This window comes from Watersipora subatra, chromosome 11, assembly GCF_963576615.1.
Source record: "Watersipora subatra chromosome 11, tzWatSuba1.1, whole genome shotgun sequence".
In the NCBI taxonomy this organism is placed as follows: Eukaryota; Metazoa; Bryozoa; class Gymnolaemata; order Cheilostomatida; family Watersiporidae; genus Watersipora; species Watersipora subatra.
In genome coordinates, this window is record NC_088718.1 from 4,716,787 (window position 1) to 4,731,131 (window position 14,345).

Here is a 14,345-nt window from a genome sequence, read left to right on the forward strand (position 1 = left end):
TTAATTTGATTGGTTCACGCTGTTACTTAGAAACAGCTTTTGTAAACAGAGCCATGTGAATGCCGGTATTTCGGCCGTTAGGGATTCTGACATACCCTACGCAAGGTCAGAAAACCAGCCGTTAGGGTTCAAAGGGTTGAGTAGATGATGATATTGAACTATAGAAGCTTTTAGATAGAAAAGTATTTCATCCAGTATTATGGCTATTGATAGACCAACATAACTCCATCATTGTGAAAATAAGGCAGTCATTGCCTTATTTTTTAAAATAATTTTTGTTTTTGAAGTAAAAAATTAGGTAAGCAAGTAGACTATATCAGTGAACATTTCCTGTGATTATTTGGGGGTTGTCTGAAAAATGTGTAATGGAGTTTTGTTCTTTCTGAAAATATGCACTTGCTCACTCTCCTTCCTGATTCACTCTGTCCATGTCTGACACCTATAGACACACGCAATGGCTTTGTAAAATAACTACCGTACTTTTCGAATTATAAACTGCACTCCTATATATGCCGCATCTGCTTTATTTTCCAAAAAATGATAATAAAACAATACATAGGCCGCACCTTTGTATAGGCTGCAGAACTCAGGACGGTGCTTTTTAACACGACAGCAACTTTGCTGTTTAAAACGGAACAGTGCCTGACGGCACCGTTTCGTATTAACCAACGCTTTTTAACCTAGTGCCTAACGGAACAGTACCGTTAAGCATTGTTTCATATTTTCTTTCACCGCTAGAGGTGCACTAACCGGAGATTCCGGTTAATGCGCCCTAGCGGTGAAAGAAAAAGCCACAGAATAGCCGCACCCTTATATAAGCCGCATGGCTCAAATCAGAAAAATGAAGCGGCTAATAGTCCGTAAAGTGCGGTATTGTTAATTACTTGACACAGTGTGATGGTACAGCGCTGTGTAGTACAGGTTAGTACTGAGCCAGCTGTTGCATTATGTTTGTTTACTCGTATATTAACTCTTTAGCTGCTACGAGCTGCGTTGTATAGCTCGCCGAAGCAAGTAAGCGTCGTACAAAATGTAAGTGTCGTACAAAATGTTCCTGATTAGTGAGTAGTTTATTAATTAGCCTCTTATCTTTTCATCAACAAAAAAAAAAATTATCTGCATGCGTGTGCCATTAAAAAATATGTTATCAACCCACCTTGAGCATAGTTTTGCTTTGCAAAAACTTAATTTTTTAACGTAATTTCTTTTTAGCATTGACCCAGTCATGTCAGATGCATTACAGCTTTGAAGGTTTCGCTAATTTTACTGATCTCTCTATCTATGATTCTACTGATCACCAATCTATGGACTATGTGATTTTTATTGAACAATAATGCCACTAAGGGTGATTATTTTATTTTTAGCTGTAATAATAATACCGTAAGCTCTAATAATATTGGTAAATCATTCGACTCGGACATGCTCACAGTCGTAGCAAACATGGCCGAAAAAGTGTCTGAGCTCATTCGGCAACACATTTGTGGTATTTTTATGGCATCAGCTGATGTAAAATTTATGCTGATCAATTGGTATCAAAATATTTTTATGGACTGTCTGGTTCAAAAGTTATGGCAATGTAGACGTGCCCCTGACAAATATTAGGTTTTGAAAGAAATTGATTTGATAGCAAAAGATTACACAGCTAAGCTAAATTCTCAGCGTTCTATGCTACATTATTGCAATTTCTCTCAAATGTTAACTGCAATTTACGTGTAGAGAAGATGCATTGATTGTATGTCTACAGGTAACTTGTGCAGATTAGTTGCTATGTACATCTCTGTAGGTGAGATCACCGGCAGCTGACTCTGGTGACCTCTATGGTGTCTCCGACGCTATGTCCAACTCAACAGTGGGTATAACTGTAGAGGATAATGTATCGACAGAGGAACACGAATCTGAATGTACATCACATGCCCTGGCACTGCTTGCAGAGGTATGGTAGTCACCTAGCTCGTGTGAGGAGCGTTATTGGTGGTTAGCATATATCAGTAGAAGGCGCCAACTGGCTTGTGAAGTTTAGAAAAGTTCTCCAAGCTTTACTTTACTTTCTTTGATATTAAAACCTTACAATGTGTTCAGTCAAGCAGAAGCAATAAGATGACTTTACTGAGTTCTTGTAAGAGGTTATGTCTGCTTGAAGCTGACGTATGCCTACTGCCTCTTCATGATTTACTTTCAATATTGGTCACTCGCTGACATATGGCAACAAATTAATGTGCATCTTTATTGCTTTTACTGCTTGAGCAATTAGTTTTTAGACAAAATAGTGTTTTTTATATGTTTGCTTATTTGCTTTGGCCTTCGTTTGAAGTTACACCAATTACAATGCAGTAAATCTTTCTAGAAGTTTCTATAGAATAATGATATTAGTGTATATTTGGTAGAATTGTCTTCTGTAAAACATCTAACTTAGGTGTAACAAAGTATCTTTTTAGCATTAATAATGCTACTCGAGGTATAGTAGAGCTACTCACATGTGTTAATAGAGTTATCATAATTGTGAAGCTAATTATAGTAGAGCTACTCACATGTGTTAATAGAGTTATCATAATTATGAAGCTAGTTATAGTAGAGCTACTCACATGTGTTAATAGAGTTATCATAATTATGAAGCTAATTATAGTAGAGCTACTCACATGTGTTAATAGAATTATCATAATTATGAAGCTAATTATAGTAGAGCTACTCACATGTGTTAATAGAGTTATCATAATTATGAAGCTAATTATAGTAGAGCTACTCACATGTGTTAATAGAGTTATCATAATTATGAAGCTAATTATAGTAGAGCTACTCACATGTGTTAATAGAGTTATCATAATTATGAAGCTAATTATAATAGAGCTAACACTTTCATTTAGATTACACTCGATTCAGACCTTATCTTTCTTGTCCAACCATAGATGTAACTTACTGAGTTGTGTACTTACCGCAAAGATCTTTATTAAAGTTTCATGTTATAAAATTCTGTTTGTTTTTAGCATTGTGATTTTCTAAATTTTCTATTAAATTTACAGCATAGCATAAAAGCCTCATTTAAATCCACTCTACTTAAAATCACTTTCTCTGTTACCCTGACAGGTGACAGCAGGTCTCTTGGACGTTGTGTACCCAAGTGAGGATAAAGACAAGGTCATTACGCTTCTCTCCAATGTCCTCAGCCGAATCTTTCCCTACCTCAGGAACCACAGGTACACTTCATAGCTATTCAAGCAATGGAATGTTTAGTATTTTGAAACGGCCAAACATGTCTGTAGCTTGAGATTTCCTTTTCACTTGACTTTTGCCTTTTGCATTGGCACAGTGCTATACAAGGGAGCTTGATCACAATTGTGTCATATTACAACAAGTAGGTTACAATGTCATAAAACAATAAAATAAAACAAGATGTATATTTTTCAATGTACTGTATATATGGTTTGAATTAGTTAATAGAAATATTTGGTCACCATTCTTTCAAGTGGCACATTTAGTGGCGCATTTAGTTTTTACCTTCATATATCTTAGGCTTAGTTTTTGGAACAGAAAAGTCTTTTTGAAAATGAAACTCAGTTAGTGACGATATCTTTACTTCATGCCAATTGATATAAGAAATGGCTGCGATGCAGTCATCGACTTGATGGGACAAACATACAGAAGTAGTTGTTCAACCATACCACTAGCTGTCTCAACTAATGGTTGAACATTTATCAGAAATTTTTTGACTTTGACAAAATCAAATCTTTCCTCCTCTCAGCCTCCTTTTACTGCCTTTAGATATATGAAGAATTACACTAGCCAAGTTGCTCAATAGTAAATTGAGATAGAGAATACCTGATGTGATTCTTTATAGGAAGGGATTGGCTTTTATTCAGAAACTATCTTTCTATAATTATATACTAGCGACATGCTCATGAAGTTAATAGAAGCTGTGTAATCTATAAATCTCAGCCTGTCGTTGTTCGGTGTGTCCAGCTATAGCTATTAAAATTCTGGAATGAAAGATACGCCTCATGCTGGATTTGATCTCAGAATCTCCCAGTTCACCAGTTGATAACCTAACAAATTAGGCTACATGAGATGTAATGGATTCATTAGGCAATATGAGTTGTTATCTCGATTAAAATACGCATAGCGCTCAGCGTCACGCAACGTCACTAAAGCTTGCTCTCACGACTCTTATTAGGAAGTTTAGCAATACAGATAGCAGCTTACACAAATTAGCCATTAATAATGTGCCAGGATAATGGCAAGTGGCAGGCAACTACATTACCTGCCACTGTTTATAAGCTGTTTGTAATACCCGTGCTACGCCGGACATTCGGTTAGTATGATACTTATATGCCATGTTAGCACTTGTAAAACCTTTCTGGACAGACAGTGGTTATTTCTTTACTGTAACTTTCTGTGCGACACAGTGATTCCTTGTTACTGCGCAGTTCAGCTTTCGCCGCTTCAGTACTTCGGGAAGTAAAAACATTCATTAAAAATTAAAATTTCGAAGAAAATAAATAATAATGCTAAAATACATAAATCTCTCTCATACTCTGGCCCAATGAGATCCCTCCCCGAGCATCATTGCGATAGCAGTAGTCAGGGTTGAGTTTTCCTGTTATGTTTCGTAAAGCGTAAAAGTGCAAAGTACTTGTGACATGCTTCATCATGTCTCTCAACAACTTCAACCCTCAAAATTGTCTAATAAACTTAAGAACAGGAAAATTCTTACGATTGATAAAAAAGAAACTTTATTACATATGAGTTTATTAGTTTCCATTTGACAAATTTTTACTTTTCATAACTGGACCCCGCTAATTATTAACTGCAAAAAATAAGAGCTTTCTGTCGTCTTTTTTAATAAAATACCCTAATGGTTGTTATTCACCATGTCCCATCTCTTTTTAGAGCCCTTTACATCATGATTACCAAATATTTGGTAAATAAAAAGTCTCTATTCAGGTTCCATTCACTCGTGGTTATTGTTATGCTGTTGTTATGGTTAGTCAAAGTTTACAACGTTTATAGTTGTTCATTTAACTACATCAATTATTAAATTCTCTATGTTTATGACCTAACAATCCTGAATGTATAACATTTTTAGAAGTCTTTAAATAGAGATACGCGGGCCATTGTATTGGGAGCAGGGCATAAATGTACTATTTAGAAATGACTGACTGATAGAGGCAAGTTAATTATACTCAAGTATCTGTTTAGAGTTACCTGCAGTATTTAGTTTGATTTGATTTTAACTTTATTTAGTTAATTTAGTTTTTTTCACGAAGATTGTTCAGTGTTGAATTCCATTATAATTATGCTTAGAAAAACTTAGAATAATTGTTGTGTAGTAATAATAATAATTACGGTTGTATTTAGTAAGACATTTATGATAACTACAGTAGTTATATGCTATTTGATTTGATCGTAGTTTTAGTTCACTGATCAATGCCAACAAAAAGAAATCGGATCGTGTGGAAAAAATTTAAAGAGTTATAGGTTTTTACCATGAGACCATTTAAAAACCAATACAACATAATCTTTCTTACAAGAATGTTTACTCCAACATATGAAGCAAATATTGCCACTGTTCAACTTCATATGAGGTTTGACTGCATAGCAAAATATGCTGAAGACCTCGATAAGCAAATAACCTTGATAAGCAGATGGACTTGATAAGCAGATAACCTTGATAAGCAGGTGACCTTGATAAGCAGATGACCCTGATGAACAAATGACCTTGATAAGCAGATGGACTTGATAAGCATATGACCTTGATAAGCAGATGACCCTGATGAGCAAATGACCTTGATAAACAGATGGACTTGGTAAGCAAATGACCTTGATAAGCAAATGACCTTGATAAGCAGATGGACTCGATAAGCAAATGACCTTGATAAGCAGTTGAGTTCATAAGCAGTTGACCTTGATAACTGATAAGTAGATGACTTTCTAGTCTGCCATTTAGGTATGGGCCTGTTTATATAATTTTCATCTATATTTTGTTCTGATTTTCTCATTCCATTTTGTAGCCTTCTTAATATGACCTGCTTCCAGTCGAGCTCCAAGCTGCTGGCTAGCATAAGTTCTTATCAACACACTCGACGCACGTGGAGACGAGACGTGTATGATATTCTCCTTTCAGCTGAATTTTTCAAGATGGATGTGCAGTCTCTGCAATTCTGGAAGACCCTTGCCGACAATCTCATTACCCATGAGAAGTCTATGTTTAAGGACCTGCTGGGTGAGCGTTAACCAGAGCATAGCCTAAGCTCTTTGAGTTTGAACTGCCCAATTCTAAATGCATTGCTTCCTCTATTTTAAATCACATCAACAGCTGTAGATTTGCTATAGACTATCATTTTTATTAGTATGAAATCTCTTTCTCATTCTAAACATCAGCTAATTGCAGTTTGTTTGCTATCTTGTGTTGGTATTGGAGTACTTTGCAATAATATTACTAACTTTTTCAAAATCAAAGCATACATGTTTACACATCTGAGTAGCAAAGGGAGCTCACACGTGTACCTCTAACAGTTCATAAGTTGGCAGCGTTATTACTATTAGAAATGGAGGCTTGCTGACACCTCCACTTCTGTAACTCAACTAAAGAATAACTTCTGTTTTCTATTATGGTATGTTTTCTCTCTTTCGAGAAATGTTATTTCTTGGATGTTTGTCTTTACCCTTCTGCCACAGTTGAGGATATTTCTCTTTTTTGGCAGTTGTCATTCCTGAGGGTTTGTTGCACTTCCAATACACACATGAACCTTCACAATAGTTCAAATATGCCATTTACTGGCATATTCCACAATTGAAAGTGTTATATGACAAAAAAGTATTTTATTGACAAAAAAGCCATACTTTCTGTCGATAAAATACCTTGTAGCCTTAGCCTGAGTTTTAACAAATTTTGTTGTGTCCAGCGAGGTTTGCGATGACGCCAAGTACGATTCCGCTGTTTTCAACAAAGGATTTTGAGCAAGCCCAGAGTGTGCAGAATCTGAAGCGACTCGCATTTATTATATACTCAGGTGATGTAGACCACTACAAACATCACATGCCAGATATACAAGGTAAAGCAACTCTTACTCTATTAGTCTGTTCTGATAGCTTTAGTTCGTACTGTGCAATATGGCTGACTTCTGTTTAAAAATCTTCATTCACTTTGTGAAAGGAATGTAAAGCAACTTGTGTCTTGGATCAAGTAACTAGATCCGACACCGAGCTTTTTATCAGTTTTAGAACACTCAATATATAGAACTGTATTTCTTCAAGAAGTCTGAAGAATGTATATACTCGGGTATTTTTTGAGTTTTGAGTTATCAATTTTTCACGCTGAAAATAGGTTCTCAGACTACAATTCAGACTATCTGTATGCCGGCGAAATTTTTACAGGCTTTATCAGTGACCCCAACTTACCTGATAGGTTTACTATACATTCTCACCCTAGCATTATCAGTAAACTTTTTAGCAGAACTTTATTCACTACTTTTATAATCTACAAATACCTTAAATATATGACGACAAGGATAGTGTATTTTCCCTCTAATTAACTCATGTGTTTACATTACTGAGGTAATGCCATTCCCATGACAACTCTTTTCTGATAAGCACCCTACGGTACCATAGCTTCAGCTCTGCTCCTTATTCTGCTTTCTTCTGTTTTTTTTATATTTATTTTTATGTATTATATTACATACATTTATCTCATGGAGTAATTTTCAGGTACATATTGCCAGGAAGTTGATTTCTATTTGCATATTCACAATTTGACTTTGAACTGTAAATGTGACAGATGAGGATTACCATAGATCACTTGGTGCAAGCTACATGTAGGTTAGTTGCGCGTTATCAAATAGATGTGGATGCTGCCTGCATCTAGTTAGATAGTCTGTTGCCCGGCTCTTTATTTTGTATTTAGTATACAAAATAGAAAAGAAATTTGATGTCCCAGAACCATAAGTTGCATTGTGCATCGAGTATATAAAAATGTTTTTTACAAAAATCGGTGGTCGCGCTATACATGCTGTAATCTTATACACGAGTATATACGGTAGATAAATGTTAGGTCATGACAAGACAGCGCATTACGGAACAATACTATTAGCGTGTAGAACAATACCATTCGTCCATTCAAAAGGTAAAGGTAATTTTTAAGTAATCTCTTAGTACAAACGTAAGCAAATAGTTCAATTGCCATTCAGATTATTGTGTTGTCAGACCTTGCAAGAGGAATCCCCTTGCTGTACTATCATAGGAGTATAAGAGTTGTGGGTGGATCATATAAGTTACTACCATTGAGAATTCATCTGCTTTACTTTGTAGAGAGACTGGCAGAGAACCTGAGGCTATCTCATGCCCCTGCAGCTCTTTCCCAAGGATTCCTCTGCTTCAGGGTGCTGCTGATGAAGATGTCACCTGATGCTCTCACTTCTATCTGGCCTACCGTCATAACAGAGCTGGTAGGCGTCCATCTTGTATATATTCTAAACCTGGTCATACTACCTATTTCTTTTAGTTTTCATCATGCATCCTAAACCATACAAAGTTCATCTTACAACCTGCATCATACCATCTCTCTCATACAGCCTTCACCATACAACCTCTGTCGTACGGCCTCTATCGCTCGACCTCCATCGTATGACCTTCATCATACAACCTCCATTATATGACCGTTATCATACGATATTTATCATACAACTTCAATCATGTAACCTAAACCATTTGACCTCCATCGTATGACCTCCTTGCGTAATTACTAGGCCCGTATTCCCTGGGGCGGCTGGCCGGCTGAGCCGCCCCAACTTTTTAGAAATTGTTGGCGGCTAAGTACAGTCAAACTCGGATAACTCGCCCTCGGTTAAAGTGTAAAATTTTATCACGGACACAAGGTTAACTCGAACGGATTTGTTTGGTCCGTTCTCACGCAATGATAAATTGCTTTAGATGACACGACCTCAACATCATTAATTCGAACAGTTATTTGCCCAACGGCTACGGAAACGGTTTTTATCACTTTATTCCAAGCCATAGAGATAAACGTCAACTTTTAATAGCTTTTAGGTGTCATTATTATCATCATCGGCAAAATATTCTTGTTAACGATTTTTTATAAAGGTTTGCAAAAGGTAAAAATTTCACAAACATCCGCTTGGCAATGGCCCAACGAAAGCGTAGAAACCTTCGGATAAACTTAGAATAAAATCGGCAAAATTGATCTTTGATAAAACGCTCAAAAGAAAAAGATGTCTTTTTCTGAGCGTTTCAACTGTAGTCAAGTTTAGCCTATTTTAATCTGAAAACGTCCTGGCAGTTACATCACCTAAAACAAACAAATCTCAAATAATAGAAAAAATGTTTATACTTTCCTATAAAAGTTTTTTAAACTCTGCATGAGATGCCGGTTGAGGCCCTACATGAAAGAAACCTGTTGGGGGGCTTACACTGCCCCCCTCCAAACCCCCAGATGCTCATAACTAGTCGCCTAACATTAGCCGCCCCAACTTGCAACCAGGGAATACAGGCCTGGTAATTAATGAATTTTATTGGATCTACAAACTTAGACAATTCGGCCATATTTATTGCTACTTCTAGAATATCGGGCTCATTTTGATATTAGTTAATATTTTACTGAGGGGAAGGAGAGTGCTAGGAGATACATTAAACTGTGAAACTCTACCTATAGAAATTATTATAAGCAAAACTTTGTCTAGCAGGCAAGTCTAGACTTATGTTCTTTTGAACAGGGCTATGTGATGACACAGATAGAGCAAGATTTGTCTCTCTCCGATGAGGAAGAGTGAGTAGAAATTATCTATTTTTTGATTTTGTTTCTGTTATTATTTACAACCTGTGTCCTAGTTCACCCCTTTTACTATTCTGTACTTGTGGTATGTCTCTATCTGCTGCAGAAGACAAATGGCAAGGGTGAGTGAGGTTGACTCCTTTTCAAGCTTGAACGAGGTGAATGTTCACCACTCTTCATCTTGGCTCAGCCTTTATCTGTCTGCTTGTAAACTTCTGGACCTCCTACTCTTCCTCCCGCCTCACACCATTCCTGACTTCCAAAAGTAAGTAGTCGGCTTTGGCTCTGTCTTGCTTGCACGAATTTATTTCATGCGATAATTTTTTGAAGCATTTTCAAATCTCTTTCATTGTAATATACCTACACTGACAGGTAGTTATTTCATCTTTTGCAGTTATATTTGGATGTTTACGGGCAGTGACGATATCACTGCGAGCAAGAGTGTCGGGAGGAAGAATTTTGGAGAGCGCAAGTCGACGGGTTTCTCTTCCCACATTCCACGAATTTCTAAAATGATGGAGTGGAAGGTAAGAAATGTTATGAAGCATCTTTTTTGGTCAATTGACGCAGGTATTAGTTTCAAACTTTAATGGACAGACAGACACAGTCTTATTACAGTAAATATTGTGCTAATTCTATGAAGACCAGAGAGACAGTCTCTACTGGTCCATATATTTTCCTTCTCTATGTAGCTTGAGCTATAAGCGGCCAGGTCACAAGGTCACGAGGAGCTGCCTTGTGATAATCCAACATGCGTAAATATCACATCGACTAGTTACTACTGCTACCTCCAGCTTCTCTTAAGCCAAAAGTACAAAATCTTTATTTAAACTATTTTTCATATTTGATTGCTAATTTGTCTCCAAATCAGAATTTTATCAAGCCGGGAAGAATAGAGAACAATCCCATCCATTCATTGGGCTGTTGGCTAAAGCAGCATACTTCAGTGAATCAGCGCTGATTACACATTCTGTTTCATGACAGGAAATATTGTAAACTTGTTAGCCATTTTCAGTACACTTTGGCCCGCACTTAACGTTTTTAGACTTCTGCCAAATAGCATAGCTTTAGTTGATTATTAGTATTATTATATGATCTACATGTACATATAGCCATCCTGATTCGACATATACACAATTGCTACATGCTGCAAGATTTCAGCCATTCTTATCTATCATTTGACTTGGCAAGAAACTCAATTTAGAGGAAGTTGTACTCCGCTATGTTCTGTCAGATGAAAGCGGACGCTGTGTGTACTCACCATACCATATGTTAGTTAGGAGCTCCTGACTATAAAAACCTTCTTCACTTGAATAGCAGTTTCAATGCAGTCTCATTTCATTGTTCCATTGGCAGGGAAATATTCCAATGCAGCTCTTTCTTGATACGTTAGCCGTTTTCGCAGTCAGTCGCATTCTATTTCTGTGATTGGCCTATAATCACAAACCAAAACAAGTGCATGTGACAATGTTTAACCACGACAATCTTACTGTAATGTAATCTCCATTAATGTAATACTGGCAGTTGGACTGTGTTAGTCTACCTATTGACCGTTAATTACATGTAATTGTGTATCGCTATACAGTGGAACCTCGGTTCTCGAACGCTTGGGTTCTCGACCGATCCTCAGTCGACCGATTCGACTTTCAACCAAAAAATTGAGATTTGTTCGTCTCGGATCTCGAACATAAATTCGGTTCTCAACCAAACCGGAGCATGCGGTTTAGAATAAAATGTTCGGAACAGCTCCGGAAACAACATAGAAACATTCGTTAACGAAGGGAGAAGCAAATTATGCTTCATAAATTCTTTACAAAAAGGAAGGAACCATCTGGCACGACGTCCCTCTACCGAAGAGATTTGCTAGGGAGACAACTCCTCTAGTCGAGTTACCCTAAATTGTTTTGGAGGAGGATTCTCCTTCAAAAATGTGAAGTAAACGTACCATTGCTGTTTATATTTTCTTTTTCACACGATTTTTGATATAATTGATCTGTTGTATTTTTTGCTGTTTCATTATCAATTTATGCAATTTTTGGTATTGTATCTTAACATAAAATGTTTTTGATGTTTTAAGAGCAAAACATCCGAAATGTTTAATTTTTGTTTTCTGTTTTCATCTTCATAAATAGAGAATCTTTTATTAGAAATAAACACGATCTATATCTACCCGTTTTTATTTATAGTATGTAGTATACAGCACAGTTTATGGTTTAAAATGTTAAAAAATACTTTACCAAAGTTGTTATCTCGGCTTGGAACGGATTAAAATTTACATACATTAATTCTAATGGGAATAATTGTTTCGGATCTCGAACAACTCGGTTTTCGAACAACCTTCTGGAATGGATTATGTTCGAGAACTGAGGTTCCACTGTATATGATTAACTTGCATAAAATTTCCTCATATTGTAGTTGTGTTGCCCAGCAGTTGCACTCGTTCCCCTATCAAGTCGTTTTACATTGGCCAGCCAGTTTTACCCTTCTGGTTAGACAACTCCAAGTTAAGATGTGGATTTTAACCTAAATTAGAGCACATCCAATGAGAGAGTCTCTAGAAAAAACTCTTACACAAACACATTTTATTGTAGTTTGGAGCCTACAACTCTTCCAGCACCAGACGAAACTCGTTGTTACTGCAGGAACAGACAATTGCTAATTTAGCAGATTTACAGCCATTCTTTGCCAGAATCATGGAACATGCTTCGAGTGAAAATTTTATATACCATCTTTCTATGTTAGAACAAGTGGAGTCTGTTATCGACAACGATTTCATAGAACCTGTTACATAATGGCAATGGCTGTCACGTGGTGCCAAGGATTTTAGAGAACCTGTTACTTGATGGCATTATTGTCATGGCACCTGTCACATGGTGCTAAGGATTTAATGGAACCTGTTACTTAAGGGCATTGGTGTCATGGCACCTGTCAAATGGTGCTAAGGATTTTATGGAACCTTTCTGAAGATGTTTACAACTTTATAAAACAGGTTATCCAATATCAACCTGTTGTTGCTTGAGGAATTGTAATCATAGTACCAGCCATGTTAAAATAGCATGAACCAAATTATATCCATTGGTCAAAACTATGGGCAGCCATAACTGCCGAGTGTTCAGGTGCTAGTCGATTCCAACTCTGTCATATTGGAAATCTGTAACCATGTAGAAGATGCATTCAAAAGATCTGCTAAATCAACTGTTTTTTTTTCAATGACTATAATATCATGAATTTTAGACCTTTATAGATTCTCTGGGTGGGTGTATTTTGTTTATGTCAGCATTAACAATGTATTCGTATGGTGAATTTGTCACTAAAGTGACGAGAGTATCAGATACTTGTTAAAGTACGACACATGGCAGTCAGTACTTAATATGGCCGACATTGCAGCTTGTTTGATTTAGCTTTTCAGAATTTTTACTGAATGTCTGGAGTTTCAGAAGACAGCATTTGATTATTTGCATGTAACTTATTGTTTTAGTTCTTGATTCTAGTCCAATTTATAACTTGTCTCGTGATGGTTCTAACATATTATTTTAATCTGATTTTTCTAAATTATTGGTCTAACACTTTCATAAAAAATATGGAATATTTTTGTCCATGTTAATCATTTATATTCAACTCATATTTTTTTCCAAGATAGCTTTAATATCTAATTAGAGTGTATTGATCTTACTTCAAGCACCTGCTCACTGTTGTCTGCAAGTTTTAATTAACCTTTTTCTTCCATTTGTTACACTTTTCTGTTGTCTTCACCAACTTGCTACACTCCTGGTGTTTTGTAGCTAGCTTGTCACTAAAATATATGTATATGTATAATCAGTTAAGCTTTCTGTACTATGGTTCAAGTAAATTACAGAAACCATCACAAGCCTAGCTAATACATATAGCACTCATCACCTACATATCATAAACATGTTCTGGGATATTTCAATACAGCCCTCTTGTGATAGGTCAGCTATTTCCATGGTCATGTTCAAAAGATCTCATTGGCCTATTACCACAAGCCAAAACAAAAGCGCCTTACAAAATTTAACCACTGCAATTTAAAGCTCTTATCAACACAATTATGGCAGTGTAATCAAAATTTTACTACGCTTATAGCACAGACCTATTAACTATAATTATATATTAAGTATAGTTAATAGGTCTATGGCACTCTCAAAATTGTATTACACAACATAATTTGTGTTATGTTAACGCAATATAATTTATATACTATTATCTTCTATTTACATACGCACCATGGTGACAAGCTGTCCAAGTTTACTATCATTCAATGAATTGTTATTTTTGCCTATCAATATGGCAAGTATAATAAAATATTTATGAACTATTTTATTAGTTATTATTACTCATTTAAAATAACAAGAAACTCAGTTTTGAAGAACTTACACACTGTGTTTTGCCAGATGAAGACAATATACCCGCGGTGTTCCTTGTGCTCGCCATACCGTTATTAACATGTTCTGGAATATTCTTTTGAAAGGCCAGCTCTTATCATAGTTGTGTTTTGTCAAGATCATACCAAAATATTAACTCTACAACTATTGGTAAACTATATAACCTA

At 36.2% G+C, this 14,345-nt stretch overlaps 1 protein-coding gene across 1 annotated transcript in view; it reads left to right on the forward strand.

Annotated features, from left to right (window-relative positions):
- The window catches only part of LOC137407748 (protein dopey-1-like), a 36,613-nt gene extending 23,024 nt beyond the window's left edge, over positions 1 to 13,589 (forward strand). The window contains exons 16-24 of the mRNA XM_068094130.1: positions 1,784 to 1,933; positions 3,082 to 3,191; positions 6,003 to 6,214; positions 6,897 to 7,046; positions 8,299 to 8,435; positions 9,720 to 9,772; positions 9,885 to 10,043; positions 10,173 to 10,305; positions 12,370 to 13,589. Of these exons, the coding sequence (XP_067950231.1) occupies positions 1,784 to 1,933; positions 3,082 to 3,191; positions 6,003 to 6,214; positions 6,897 to 7,046; positions 8,299 to 8,435; positions 9,720 to 9,772; positions 9,885 to 10,043; positions 10,173 to 10,305; positions 12,370 to 12,570 (1,305 nt within the window). The 3' untranslated portion in view covers positions 12,571 to 13,589. The remainder of the gene's footprint in view (positions 1 to 1,783; positions 1,934 to 3,081; positions 3,192 to 6,002; positions 6,215 to 6,896; positions 7,047 to 8,298; positions 8,436 to 9,719; positions 9,773 to 9,884; positions 10,044 to 10,172; positions 10,306 to 12,369) is intronic.
- The last annotated feature ends 756 nt before the right edge of the window (positions 13,590 to 14,345 follow it).